Source organism: Megalops cyprinoides, chromosome 11 (assembly GCF_013368585.1).
Source record: "Megalops cyprinoides isolate fMegCyp1 chromosome 11, fMegCyp1.pri, whole genome shotgun sequence".
In the NCBI taxonomy this organism is placed as follows: domain Eukaryota; kingdom Metazoa; phylum Chordata; class Actinopteri; order Elopiformes; family Megalopidae; genus Megalops; species Megalops cyprinoides.
The window spans coordinates 26,959,763-26,975,395 of NC_050593.1; the positions used below are offsets into that span (position 1 = coordinate 26,959,763).

General features: G+C 40.5%; 1 protein-coding gene across 1 annotated transcript in view; it reads left to right on the forward strand.

Annotated features, from left to right (window-relative positions):
* Positions 1-1,076: 1,076 nt before the first annotated feature.
* LOC118786303 (heparan-sulfate 6-O-sulfotransferase 3-B-like) overlaps positions 1,077-15,633 on the forward strand; it is an 86,861-nt gene continuing 72,304 nt past the window's right edge. Inside the window, exon 1 of the mRNA XM_036541438.1 lies at positions 1,077-2,484. Coding sequence (XP_036397331.1) covers positions 1,940-2,484 — 545 coding nt within the window. The 5' untranslated portion in view covers positions 1,077-1,939. The remainder of the gene's footprint in view (positions 2,485-15,633) is intronic.

Below are 15,633 nucleotides of genomic sequence, written 5' to 3' on the forward strand. Positions count from 1 at the left end.
CCATTGGGAGTTAAATGAATTAATTAGTATGAGTTCTAGAGGTTAAGCGCGTAAATAGTCAAATAGTATCTGCTTTTAAAATGTTCTCTAAAAATGTTGAATAAAATGACTTTATAATACTTACGATCCATCGGTTGAAACACACAAATTATATAGGTCTATATTGGCAATAATCACATTTGAATGCAACAATTTACGAGCATAATTAGTGTTTGTCGTTTGAATGTAGTCCTTTCGTATTTATTTGTTGTGTCAGTCGGCGTAGCCCTTGTTTAAAATTTAAAGCATAACATACTTCTTTGACTCCTGTACTTTGCTCAGAAATGCAGCCCTTTTTATTACTTGCTGACTGGGGTTACTGGCTCTGCAATTATTTTCCTGGAATAGAACATACAAGTTAAGAATCGAATTAGACAGGGCGGAGTATCATTTTATATAATGCGACGCTCTCTCTCTCTCTCTCTCACTCTCTCACACACACACACACACACACACACACACAGGTCGTAACAACACACACACACAAAAAAAGCAAGAGTGAGAGGATCAACGACCATTGTACACTGATTACATTTGCTAGATCTGTCCATGGTGCTGAAATGTATGCAATCAATTTATTTTATCGTATTGACAATTGGGCATTTCAATGGAGAGGGTGGTCAGGACAATAGTCACTCAATGAAGACGCGTCTGTGGGAAATAAAATCGTCAGGTGTTATGAAACAGCTCTTGTACACTCCAGCAATCCCAAGATTCTCTTGGTACACGAGCCTGAGTCAGCCAGCTGCAGTGAATTTAATTGCAGTTCGCTGACTGTCTGTATCTAGTTCTTGCATTGGGCTCTGTCCCGCGGTGCCCCTGTGTGATTGGCTGACAGTATTGGTTTTAATAATTTGTATTATATTTTTTGGGTGGCCATTGGATCCCTCGTAAATATGTGAATAACTATTGGCTGAATTTTCATCGTACATGATTAACGATTGGCTAATTACAAGAGGCTCCTACTAGCCCGTTTTCAATTGCTTTCTGATAAATTTCTGAGCATGAGTTTTTTCAGGTCTGTGCAGACCATGACGCTGGATGGAACCGAACGTGCAGATACGCGGGAGACCTTTTAACGGGTTTTAGAAAAGAAAGAAAGAAAAAAAAACAGAACATTGAACGTATATCGAATTGTATCACGTTGCAAGATATTAAATGGAAGAGAAATGTCCAATTGACGATTTTGTTTGGTGAGTTTTCGACTCCAATCAATTTGACATTTTAAACTGCGATTAATGTTTCAATAGTCCACAGTGTTCTGGACAGATCCCACTCCCTCGAGATGCTGAATCGTCTGTTTATGACGTGCTTGCCCTGGATTATGCACCCATTGAAACTGGAATGAGACTGGCGTTTGCAAAATGCAATATCTGTATGCTTCTGTGCGCATTGATAAACAATTGGTGTGAATGTAACATGTAAAATAGAATGCATCATGTTGAATTTCTGTTGTAAAAGAAACGCACCATCAAAGGATTCCGAATGGCTCGCTTCAGGTGTTAGCTCGAGCGGTGCACCTCGCCGAGACGCCGTTTGTCAAGTTTGACAACTGCTGGGAAAACTACTGCAATCGTAAGATATCGTTCGCATTTTTTAATTTTCATCATGTGAATATTTGAAAAAAAGTTTGCTATGTGTAATCAACTGCATACGCTTGAAAGTCCCCTCAGAACTTTGATGTGCGTGCCTCCACAAAGAGTATCACATGATCGCATGCTTTCCTGCTATCAGCGCAAGGATTTTTGATTTATGAAAAAAGCTATACATGACAATGGCATATTTTAAGTTACAGTACAATATGCGATGGCTTTAGAGAAAGGTGATAGACAGAGAGTGGCTGGTAGAGACTGCGTGTTACAGTTTGTACTTATGGCATGAAAAATACCTTCGGGCTGCCATGGATGACAAGTCCAATAAGATGATCTTGGTTCCGATTTTAGCTGTTCTTTTTGTGATGATAGGGTATCAGTATATTTGCCCCGCTGGTAGTAACTCCTGCCACTTCAGGACTGGGGAGAAGTTGATGGGGGTGACTCCTCCATCAACCCAATATCCGCTAAGTGACGACTTCTATCGGGACCAAGAGCTGGAAGACGACTGCCCACCGAAATTTCTGTCCAGATTTAACTTCACCGAGAGAGACCTAAAGCGGCACGTGGATTTTGATATCAGAGGAAACGACGTGATTGTGTTTCTGCACATCCAAAAAACCGGGGGGACCACGTTTGGCAGACACTTGGTCAGGAATATTCGCTTAGAGCAGCCGTGCGACTGCAAACCGGGACAGAAGAAATGCACGTGCCATCGACCCGGTAAAGAGGAGTCCTGGCTGTTCTCGAGATTTTCCACCGGCTGGAGCTGCGGTTTGCACGCCGACTGGACCGAGCTCACCAACTGCGTGCCGGTCATCATGGACAAGAAGGAAGCGCAGAGAAACCGAAGGTAAACCCCTCCTCCTTGGCACAGGCGACAGTGTGTTTATTGTGTATGTTACATTCTTTCGCGCAGTAGAAATACATTAAAAAATGCTGTCGGAAGTTATATGATTAGCATGGATTCTGGATTTTTAGTCGAAAAGCTTTGTCAAGCGTTGCCAAGGTCTTCTGTCACTCCTTGTTTGAGGACACCTCGACTGCACCTTGAGCTGGTCATGCAATTTATCGTCGATTATATTTGGATCAACTTAGTTTTGAATAACGTATGTACCATGTTAGAAACGTCAGCTGCGCGCTCTGATAGCTCAAATTCCACTCCTTTGAAAAATGCCAGAAACGTGTGATCAAAGGTTTTTGTAATTTAGGAAGGCAGCCGTTAAACTGCACTTAATTTTGTGTTAGAATGGTTCATTTTGTGACAGATTTAGTAGCTTATGGTTAAAAAGGCATTTAACGAAAACTGACATTGAGAAGAGGTTAAGTTTTAGGCTACCGGGGAAATATTTATTCATGACAGAGAATACTCAAATAATACAAAATGTATTTTCTGCATCTGTCGCAAGGATGTATGTTTTATACTCTGAGGAAGCTTTGTGAATCGCAACCTTTTGTTTAGACTCACACGAGCATCATCTGGGTAAAACATACTGTGATTATCAGCGTCAGTGCAATTGGGATTTTTTTAATAAACAGATTCTACACAGTGCAACCTCTCTCAGGTCTGGTAATGACTGCAGTTTAGCTCTAGGCCAGAAGGCATGAAACAAACTTAAGCACATGTGGCGTCACCACATACATTTTAGGTTGATATCAAAAACAGGTTTTTGGTAGAAGTACTAGATACGTTAATTTTTAGTACTGAGACAAAAGTTCTGTTGAAATCCAAATACAGGCAGTAACATTTCTTAATATAATTGCTTTTTTAAAAATATAAATATAGAATGAATATAAATGTTAGTTTAAATATACAGTGAAAACATAGTGTAATTATAATAAACATATTTTAACATTGTTAATATAATTTCAAGATGGAATAAGTGTGCAGTTCTGTGAATGTGTCCTAGTACCAGAACACTTTGAAACTGTAATTATTTACTGTCAACTCTGGCCAATTTAGAGACGTGTAAAGTAGGTAAAGCTTGTGCTGGTCAAACTGGTACCTAAGACTGTTGAGACAAAAATGTTCCCCAGGAGAACAGGTAGCTGTAATAAGATATTTGATGTTTACTGAGTAAGTGTTAGACTCCATGGACCAATTAATTTTGAGGACAGCAGTGTTTTAGATGACAATTCATCTCACTCAGCACTTCAGCGGTAGCAGACGGTGAAGCTACATCTACAGGCGGGAGTCTAGGATGCAATTATGAAGGTGCCTGTGCTACAGATTTATTGTACTCTTCCACAATTTCACCCACTCCCCCCACCTATATTTAGGATTTCAGTATTTGATATATATGTTACATGTGCAGTTCAATTTGAGCTCCAGAGTGACCTTTCTTTGTCCTGACAACAGGCGAAGTCACTTTGGCCCAAACATTTTAACTTGTATTTTCTTTTAATACTTAGTACATAATACCTCAGGGGGAAAGAGGCAGCCTTTGTAGCTTCAGCATACATCAATTGTCATAATTATCATATTTCTTTTGTTGGGTTTAGGGCAAAGCATGTCCCTGCACCATATGATTTGCACCACTCTTATGTTATCTGAGAATTGCTTTTTAATATGGATAAAAGAAATACAAGTGATCTGATAATATAATTACATAAAATATATGTGAGAGCATTTTGTTTACCTATTGATAAGCATTGAGGTTGTCAGTGATGTCCTTTAACAAGCATACAGATTTAAATATTCAATTGATGCATTTATTATGTACATTTCAAAGGAAGCTTCTCTGTCCAATTAGTCCCTGAGTTCAGCCAAGCATCAGGGATATGAATGACCATGGGCAACCATGTTCTTCATAATTGCAGGGCTTGGTCATAGCTGGAGCTAGACTTATAACTGGGAGATGATTGATGGTTGCCATGTTAATAGTTATAGGTCATATGAATAGTTTTTCATTGTGTGATTGGCAACACCAACATTTTCCATCAAAAGAAATCTCAAACCGGAGAGTGGATGTTATTTTGCTATAGCAAAAAAAATCTAAAGCTATCACCTCTTCTTCTTTTGTCTGGTTTTATTCCAAAGTAAAATAGTATTTGTTCCTGGGCCATGTGTCATTGGACCACACAGAACCTACATGTGTCCAGCCTTGCAAGCCTACTTTATGTCATTAGACATTACAACCTGATCAAGGAATTGACTTATGACTATTTTAACTAACGTTTTTGGGGACAAGGCAGCACAGTGGCCAGTGGCCTCAGTGGTGTTAGTGTAAATGTCCTTATATTTACATGGTTTATAGACAATGTAACCACTTATGTGCCTCTCAATGAAGGCTCGTCTGGATGTCAGGCAGGATCAACCCAGCTGGAAAGAAAATGTTAAATATCTGCTTTGTCAACAAGGTGAGTTTATTCACCTGCCTCACTGCAAAGTGAAGGCTAAGTCATTTCCTAAACTGGGATTAATGTTTCCTTTGTGACAGGTTAATCTACGCTGAGCTCAGATTCAGCTTTGCATTTTGTGGGAATTGAGATATTTTCCTTCACATTTCATTCATTTATTCCTGTTTGTGAATTGCCTCTGTAATATTTAAGTAGGAATACTCCATAACTGGCTACATACTCTGAAACTGGGCACAGGTGCAAGAGCAGTTACAAAACAAAGTTTTTATGTGCTTGTAAACTGTTTATTTCGTTTTAGGAATGAAAACTCCTGATGCTCATAGCTATTTATTTGTGGCCCCCATATCACTACAAATATAATGTACTTTGTGGGTATGAATCATAAAGAGTTTGTCATAAGGTGGCTAGACTTGTAATGTATTTGTAGTTAAACTGAAGTTACTGAAGCTTTAATTAAAATAATATCAAAATAAAACCAAGTGCCAAGCATGAAGAACTCTCACGTAAAACTCGCTGGGACACTTTATTGTATTATCAGCCTTTCGTTTCAGGGGTGAGGGTAGCCATGTTTGTCCTACTTGAAGTTTAAGCATGAAAATATCCACAGATGTCTGCAGATCCTCGTGGTGACGTCAAAATTTGAAGTCTCACCTCTTTGTGTTCATAAGGATATATTAAGTTTGCTTGATTCCGACTTGGCCCCTGTAATGTGTATAAAGCAAAGCCGGCTTTATGCAGAGGTAGAAAGAAGCATCCTCTCCCAGCTGTTCACCAGTTCTACCAAAAATCCTTATGTTTCTGTCATGATACCATTTCCATTTGTCATCAGGGCCAAAGTCAAATAATAAAACATGCCATTACATGCAATTCACCCAACTTAGCATTGGTAGATCCAGGGACAAGTAGTTTCTCACAACCATATAACATGCAAACGGGGATCTATGCTCTTGCCCTAAACTGATGTCCATGAACAAGCACAGGGGCCTCTGACCACAAGGAGGGGACAATTCATTTAAATGAGAGAACTTCCTGGCAAGTACTTCCTGGACCCCAGAGTTGATAACAGAAAACCCATCCCCGCGAGGTGCCCCCCACCTGCGTTGAATTGCACTTCCACATTTGCATAATCCACAGAGTGAGAGAAGGCTGGAGGGTGAAGGCTTTTCCATTTGAATTCAAGGTGAGTGTATGTGAAGCCTTCACGACCTGATCAGAGAGCAACAGCCAGAGGCCAGTGCCTCCGTCTTGGCCCTCTCTGCATTTTCAATGTGGTCTAAATGACAGTAATCCTTCATACTTCCCCATTTTGCTGTTTGGCAGTTATGACTATTTGACTGTGATAGTCCTCTCCTATTCCCACCTGCTGTGCAGCTTTACAAGCTCATATACCACTGCAAGCTCATCCCATGCCACATCCCTCCTGTCACAAACAGCACCACCATCATGTGCAGTGCTTTATTACTGTATTCACTGACTATCTGTATCATAACCGGACGAAAGTACAAAACCATAAAACCATACATAGTAACAACAAATTCTGTTTATGCTTGATATACAGGTAACCATTGGTGTCGTTAGGTCTGATCATTGGGGGCTATAGCCATGCATATTTTAAACCTAGCCCTGAATATTTTCGCCATGAAAAAGGAGGTGTTTATAGCAAAACAACAGACTGTGTAACAGAGCAGTACTTGACTTGCAGCGTGCAGGTGTGATAATATTTATTTATTATAAAGGTAGGTATAACCTTCCCAACCTACCGATGCAGATCTCCCTTCAAAAAAAAAAAAAAAAAAAAGACAAGCCCCAGGCAAGCCCCTGATCTTTTCAATAGCTAGAAGCGCCCCTGCAGGTAACTGCACAAAGGAACTAATTGTGTTAATGAGGGTTACAAAATATATTGAAAGCAGGTGCTTCCACACAGGTGTGGTTCCTGAGTTAATTAAGCAATTAACACCACGTCATGCCTGGGGTGATGTGTTAAAATTCTGGGCACACCCAGTTGCCCATTATTTTAGTTGTCATGGTTAGAAGAAGAGATCTCAGTGACTTTGAGAGAGAGGGGTGACTGTAAGGGCACATTGGGCAGCAACTTCAGAGATGAAGATGGCTCAACTTGTTGACGTTTCAGGGGCAACTGCAGTTGAAAGCTCATACTCCCCGACTACGCTGCCAATGCATTGGTTCGATATGCAAGGCAAAACGCACAAGCGATTGTGAATCAGCTACCTGTAAATATTAATGTAGGGCATGAGCACTTTTCATCGAGAACAGTCTGTTGAGAGGTTCACAGAGAGGGATTGCAGTGCGTAAACCCCATAAAAATGCAAGTTGCACATAACATTTGTAAGTAAAGTGGTGCAAAGGACGCAGGCAGTGGTCCACTGAGCAGTGGAAAAAAGTCATACGGTCAGATGAGTCATCCTCCTGTTTTCAACAAGCGAGTGAATGAGTGCATGTATGGGGCACGCCAAAAGAAACTGCGGGCCTGACTGTTTGTGTCCCATGGTGAAAGGCTCTGGTGGCTCACTTATGCTGTAGGGTGCATTTTCCTGGCATGGTTTAGGTCCACTCACCCCCATAGAGGGCAAGGTAAATGCCAGTAAATGCAAAGCCATTCTGAGAGATCACCTTGATCCTGTGGTGAAATATTTCTGTCCTGATGGGAGTGGTCTCCGCTAGGATGACATTGCCCCCATCCACAGGGCACAAGTGGTCAATGAATGGTTTGATGAGTGTGAAAACAATGTAAACCATATACCGTGGCCATGTCAGTCACCGGATCACAACCCAATTGAATGCTTATGAGAGGGGCACCTAAGACAGTATCTTCTACCACCATCAACAAAACACCAAATGATGGAAATTCTGATGGAAAAAAATTGTGCTGTATGCCTCCAGTGGAGTTCTAGACAGTTATAGAATCTATACCAAGGCACATTGAGGCTATTCTGATGGCTCAGGGTGGCCCAACGCCCCATTACAACAGTTTATATTGGTGTTTCCTTTATTTTGACAGTCGTTTGTATCTTCTTTTGAATAATGAGGGATTACTGTGTTGATCCAGGTGCTGTCACTAAGCGCTCCTTTGCACCATCCAAGTGAAACACCTGTTCAGATTCATATGCATCAAGTCAAATGCATGAGCACTGGAAAGTCTCTCTGCTGCCTCTTTGTGGGGCTGATTCACCTGAGGGAATCGAAAGTGTAAGTCACCGATAGGGGTAAGAAAAAAACCTGTTAACAGTCACCTCCTTGACTGCTAATTTCTTTGTCTTGTGTAAAAGCAGTAATGTGCCATGGAGTCCCTGTGGCTGAATCACTTTGCGGTGCTCACTGGAGTTGACATTGGAGTGGTAGTTTAGTGTCAGCTCTTTGTCCTTCAAGTTCTTGATTGACAGCCTCATGGCAGGAAAACATGACCCCCCTGGATGTAGAGCGTTATGTGTTGTAAAGGAGAGAATGACAGCCAGTGAGGGTAAGGTGGGACCAATAATAGACAATGTCAATAGCTGCTATCACAGACTTGGGCTTACCTACACTTTTATTTCACAGGATGAGTCAGAATAGATACCATTAATTTCAACAGCCATTTTGTCATAGTCTGAATTAATGGAAGCTCTCCATCTCTACATACCATACAAAAGGCTTGGTAAGTATTGATTCTGAAAAATAGGTATTGACCATTGTTTTTCAGTTCTTTTATAGGTTTGCCTGTTCAGTTCAGACCACTGTGTATTTTGACTTTCATTCTATTGTGCATAGGCCTAAATAAGTAATGTCAATCTTTACTTGTAAAAAGAGTTCCTGAAATTAAGGCAGGCAGTTTGATGAATTAGTGCTGCCTTTATCATTTATTGCAAAGGACGTAATACTGTAAGACTGTACTACTGTAATGAGTTTCAGTCATATTGCCGTCTTCACTATTCTAACTGGTTTTACCTGACTGATCATATAAATGATTAAAATGTTGTGCTAAGATAAATGCATGAACGGATCATATGGTATGAGGAGAATTGCTTGTACAGTTTGATTCCCTACAGTGAGTTATTGTCACATGTGATAGTACATAGTGATACTACCAGCATTGTCAATATATATTGGTATCACTGCAACAAATCTCATTTTAAATGTCAGGGAGAGGTCTTAGAGTGAGTAGGATGTGTATGAAGGTCGGGGATCGAAACATGCAAGAAGCGTTTCCCCCTGCCGCTGAATCCAAAATCCAAAAAAAAGGGCATAAAATTCCTCTGGCACGGAGAAGCCCCGCTGCTGTAAGAGAAACCTGCTTATCGCTGGTGCAGGAGCTGCAGTGGCGCGCAGCACATAAACTCTTCTTCCCTTTGCTTTTGATGAAGAAAAATACAAAAGCACTCGAAACTGCGAAGGCTGGAGTGGGTGATTTATTCCTGCAGTGCTAAGTGTTTCCCTTTTCTCAGGAAAGCGCCTGCGAGGTGGAACAGCGGCTCGCTTCACAGCCATAGCATCAGTTCCGCACTCCTCAGTCCTCACTCTCTCTGCTCTCTCTGTTCCAGGAGCGTATTTATGACTGCGTCTGAAGAGGGTGACAGCTTGGCACAAATTAATCATGTCTGGCAAACACTCGGTTGCTCTTTAAAAATGTAAACTCTGCAGTGTTGAAATGGTGGCCGTTTTTGATTGTGACATGACTGGGCCATGCGGTGTGACCATGAGGAGGTGGTGCTGGGCTGCAGTGTTTTGGGCTGCTTTTGTTTTCTTTTCACTCTAACTGATTAAACATTTGGGGGTGTGTTGGGTGTTTAGTGTAGAATGCTTTCCCAAAACAGAAAAAACACTGGCTGATCTACATAAGATTTTGGTTCATGTCTGCTTGCTTAAAAAAAGATCTGTATAGCTCTAGGTGGAAGGGATATGCCATTTTTTACTGACATAAGTGATTTACTCTTCACAAGAACGCATCATAAATTTTTATCTTAGCAAAGCTAGAGCAATTCAGTATGGTCCCTCCCTCAGTTCAATAATACCTGAAACAGCTAGCACACTAACTTGCTGACTTCTGTTGTTAACAAACCAGAATTAGTAGATGTAAAGTAAAATGTTTCATGCCTTGGAAAAAATCAGAATTATTGAATGGAATATCTTTTTAGACCATCTAACAAGCTAACCTTCTAACCCAACTAACAGTCAATGTAGGAATACACGCACAGTGGTCCAGAGGTTAGGCCATTTGCCTAGCAACTGGAGAGCTGTCTGCTATGGACAGCCAGTGTGCTTTACCCCCAAAAATTGCTTCAGGGGTGTTGCATTGTGGCTAACCCTGTGCCTCTCTCCTGCCCTCTCGTGTTTGGGGGTGAAGCAAAAAGATGAATTTCCTTTCCCTCTGAGGGTGAAAGGTTTTCTTTCTCTTATTTACATGTAAAAAGCAGAATATGCAGCCACTTTGCAGTCTTTTTCAGGTGATTTCACAGGAAAGCTCTTCAGATTCTGTTAATTTTTGCAGCTGTAATCTGGCTATGACTGCAGCAGTAGGAGGTGGGTTACATTGCAGATCGGTTCACCCTTTCAGCGGACTGCATTCCAAAAAATTGTGAATGTGAGAGGGTAGCAACTGTTTCGGGTCATGGGGTTTTGCAAAAGGCTATGTTTCATTCAGGAAGGCAGATTTCCACAAGCTTTTTTTTCATTTGTGTGCTGGAAAAGAGATTGAAAGTGCCCTCTGTCCACTTGAGTCACAGAGCACGGCACCACCCTCTCAGCGGAGCGCTGGGCTAACTTTAAAAGGTCACACGCGTCAGAGCAGATCACCTCAGTACGAACGGCAGGCCTTGGCAAAGCGTACTGCCAGTCAGGGAGGAAAAGAAAAAAAAAATCTTTGCTACTCACCTCCAAAGTGTTCAGGATGAGTACGCTCAGAGCTGTCTTCCTGGGATGGTGTTCAGAGAAAAGCATTTTAATATAAAAGCAGACATTAGTAAGGCTGGGATACATTTAAAGGATCTCAGAGTGTTTTGAGTGTTTTTTTTTCCTTTTTTGTCATGCAACCTGTCTAGGATAGAAAAAGTAGTAAAGTTTGCTGAGAGATTCTTTTGTTTGTGGAATTTAAGCTGAGCTGTTGAATTATTAGTATGTTGATAGTGATTTTGAGGTGTTTTAGTGTACATTTTCAAGATGTTATGAGGCCTATGCGTTCAGTTTTTTTTATAGCATAGCTTTTTATAGCAACGCTATCAGCACTCCACTCATTGTAGACATTGGTGATTCTGCAGAGAATTTTATGCATTGTAGCTGCCTAAAACCTCACCTTTAAATTCTCTGTGTTTAACATGCAACAGTGGTAACAAGTTCTTGTTAGCCCTGTAAGTCCTGCAAGAGAAAAATACACACTAAAGTGTGAAGAGGATTTGAGTTAGGCAGAAAAAAATGTCTACATTCTGCATTCACTTATCTCCTAGCTGCATTATCATACACCTTGGTCTCAATACTCCTTGCTGGTTTCTTTTGCTCTGTGTGCATACCTTCCTGACATAAATGGTCTGTGCGCTGACTGTGTGCTAGACCTAATTAAATCAGAATCTAGTCCATTTTTTTACAACAAGATTTATTCACACCAAAAAAGTTTTGTCTTACATAATTAGACAGACAGTAGTGAGATGCTAAGGTTAAAGGAACTGAAGATGTTTATTCTGTTCTGTAGTGAAAATGTAAACAAAAAAGAAAAAAATACCTTTATGACTTAGGCCTATAAAATGCTCTGTTTTGCTGGTTTGCATAGCAGGATAACTGTATCTCTGCCTCTCAGAGAGCTTAAAGCTGTTGTCAATGGGGTATTCGTGAACTGGAATGAACCATATGTGCATTTTTTCCCCCCCTCACACTACCCCCGGGCTATAGACTCTGTAAGAGCAATTTGCTTCAGAGTAGCTCGAAGTCACCTTGATTGCCAAAGGGTGGAGGAAAGGAAAAACTGCTAGTGCTGTGTTTCCTGCAGCTGGTTTATTCTGATTTTTTTGCCCTTTTTGTTAATGATTGAAAGCTCCCCTGCCATCCTCATCCAGTCACAAGCTGAAGCTGTGCTTGACCAGAACGCTTTGTTTGTCATGCAGCCGTGCCTGGCTGAGAACTGCTGCCCCACCGATTTTCCAGAATGTTCACAAGCTTAATTAATTACAGTGTAATGAACTTCCTGCTGTCATGTGAGAAAGTAACACCATCAGAGAAGCTTTTTCGCAGAGAAAGGTGACACTCTCTTTTTGCGCGACCATTTTCCTTTTCACGGTGGTTTCATTTCTCAAGAAAAACCACTGTAAATAGAAAAGTAACACAGACAGCTCCAAGGATCTGTGAAACACATGGGTTTAGGTTTCAGTCTCACAAGTTAGCTATTTGTCCTCTACAGGTATTATTATGCATTTGAATAAAATTTGGACTTGTAACCTTTAACCAGTGTTGAAGATGAAGTCAATGACCATGAGTGCTGATATGGGAGTGAGAACTCAACAAGTACAGATCTTTTCCAACATTTTCCACTTTTCCAGACTTCTAAAGTGAACGCTTTTTTCTTCACACTTTCACATGAGATCATCTTTGAACTCATGCTAAATACTGCTCTAGGATGTTGAATAGCAGGTAAAGGCAAGTGGAACTCAAGATATTTATCAGACAATATCCAATCATAGACTGAGAGTAGCGATGTATGAAGTGGCCAGTTGATGTTAGACACATGCTATGCATCTTAGTGATAGCACTGAAAATATAAATTTATGCATATATAAAAAATAAGGGTCACAATCGCCATACTATGATGTTATCCCAAATATTGGGTAAATGGAGGCCCAATTGTAAGCATGCATGAATGGTTGTTGACCATGTGGACAGTAAAACCATATCAAGCAGTGTGCTTGCTTGACATTTTAACGAGTTACAGACAAAGAGGCAAAGGAGTACATTTATTTGACATATGCCTCCAGACTTTCGTCACAGTATTGCCACATTGTTTGACATGTGGAGTGATCTTTCCATATTTTCTGTCTCAAGTAAAAATGCTTAGCTGTTGTGTGTGCTAGAGGATAACTCGTTTTATTGACAGTTCAGAAAATAGTGTTTCTACTCACAAACCGTTTCCAATGCTTTTGCCACTGTCATATTTGATTTCATTCCTTTTGAATGAATTTGGGTGCTCCATCCTTTTCACTAGTTTTAGGTGATGTCAGAGTTTAGGCAGTGTTGCTGAATTACCATAGATAGGCCCAATGTATTAATACAAGCATACATAACACCTATACCAGTGAGTCGATCAATATTTTACCATGTACAGGTTACCACTAGTATGTCAATAGCATCCCATAATGGCTTTTAGAACACTAAGAACTGAGAGCTCATGTCTCCTCAGTCTCAGGCCTTTAACATTCATCTTTCAGCATGCTTCTGCACTTCATGCCACTCTTTGTGATAGCCCCTGCCTACATTTCCCACAGTGCTTCAGTGCAGCTCAGGCTCATAATCTCTTCATTACCCAGGGAGACAGAGTAATGAAGAACCTGCAGCAGCAATAAAGGTCCCATTATTACTAACACTGCAGAGGGAGGCCACACTCCTGCCCTGCTCCTGGCAGAGTAATACCCCACATCATATTTTATTCATCACTGCAAACTCTGGGAGAGCCGCAATTCCTGTATGGAACCCCTGTGCTGCTCCTGAGATTGTAAGAGTGTGCTATATCACTTCCTCCTGCTCCTGACAAGCCAGGATAATCCCCATGGCAATGAAACATAATGCTGAAGTATTCTCTAACACTCTGTAATATCATGCATGCTTAATGAAGCATAAATAACAATGCATTATACATTGTCAAATTTACATTGTTGATATTTAGTCCAACACAAAAGTGTTTAGTCCAGCATAATTGTTAATAAATGTGCTGCTGTGAAGAAGACTAGTTATCTGATACAACATGATAATGTACGTGTGCCATGTTGAGTGTACATCTATTTCAATTTTGTACTTTGTGACCTTGTAAAGATTTTTTTTTTCCAAGCTGCCAACTCCGGCCTTATAAAGGTTGCCCTAACCACTGACTATGTAGTTTTTAATAATTTAATGATGCTGGGCCTTATTAATGCCTTATTAAGCATCGTGTTGCAATTCACACTGAGCTACTGGTTTCAACGCAGTAAATTTTTCATTTAGTTCATTTGTCAGGTATGACTTGTGCTGGCGCATTTTTGTATTGAGATGAGCATGACACCCCTTGCTGCCTCTCACTTTCATTAAGGCACACAAGTATGATTACTGTGCTCTCAGGAGCCTGGTAATGCAGCCTGTTTTTTTTTTTTTTTTTTTTTTTTTTTACCAGAGATGCTGAAATGAATTTCACTTAAAACATGCAGGTTTGTGTTGTCATTAGCCTCACTACCTGCAGTCTGTGAAATATGCTTATGCTCAACTCTTGAAAACATCCCCAAAGGCATAATTATGGTTTTGTTTTGGCCTGTAATCGTTGTGCAGGAAAAACAAATGAACACATAAGATCCAGTTAATGCTGGCATATGTGTTATGTGCTTTGCATTTGTCTACATGTTGCTTTAAGACGTAAAATTTAAAAAAGAAAAAAACTTCAACAATCAAGGCAGTCGCTCATAAACCTGAATTACTTAGTGGTAGTTTTAATGAAACATTACCATGGAGAGATTATCTCCATTTACATTACCACTTAATACTGAATTTGTCTAGCCAAGGTTAGCAGAACCTATATGGGTAAACAGGCCTCAATGAATTTGAAAGGTGCATTGTATAAAGCCTCTGTGTGGTTTTGTGAGGTCATTGAAAACCAAAGCATGTTGTGTGCTGTCAGAGCAGAGGATAGATGAGACTCCATCTGGTGACATATTTTAGGAAATTAATCCTGTTCACATCTGACTCTTACTTCATAAATCCCCGGCTCAAGAAGCCAATTCTCGTGCTTTGGCATTGACAAGAACACTGTACATCATTCTTTAGGTGCTGTAAGTTTTATCAATCTTCAGCGAAGAGGGGCAAAGGGGAAACTAGGAACGTTTTCATTTTGGTGAGTTCACCTTTGCCCTGATGGAAATTCTAGAGTTTTTGTGCAAAATTCTACTTTCATATTTTCCCTGCTGATTCACCTTAGCTGTGGCCCTGCTATAACTGAAGTGTGGCAGAGACATTCTCACAGCACCGACTGTTCTGGCTGACGGTTATCTTGTCAAACCACAGGTACAACTGCAGATTCGTTTCCAGCACAGGTGCATCAAGCAGAAGTATGTGTTTACCCTGTAAAATACCATAGCTCAAAAGTGCCTTTAATAAACCTAGTCCCAGTGAGCTAATGCAGTAGCTCATTCCAGAAAATAAGCAAATGGTTTATATTTTTCATTGTGTTTCAGAACTTGATATAGACAGAACCACTTATTGTGGTAACAGCAAAACCCCAACCTAGCAGGCCAATAGACAAATTTTGCATAGAGCTTCACTCATTTATTTCTAGACAAACATGACAAACATTTTGGCCGCTGTATCCTTTGCCAAAACAGTGAATGTAAAATGCTGGTGGGGTTAGCAGTACTGTGTCAGATAAGAATATATGCAGTAACCGGGCATCTTTGGAAACACAGCTTATGTTAGTGAAAGGATTCAAGGCTTC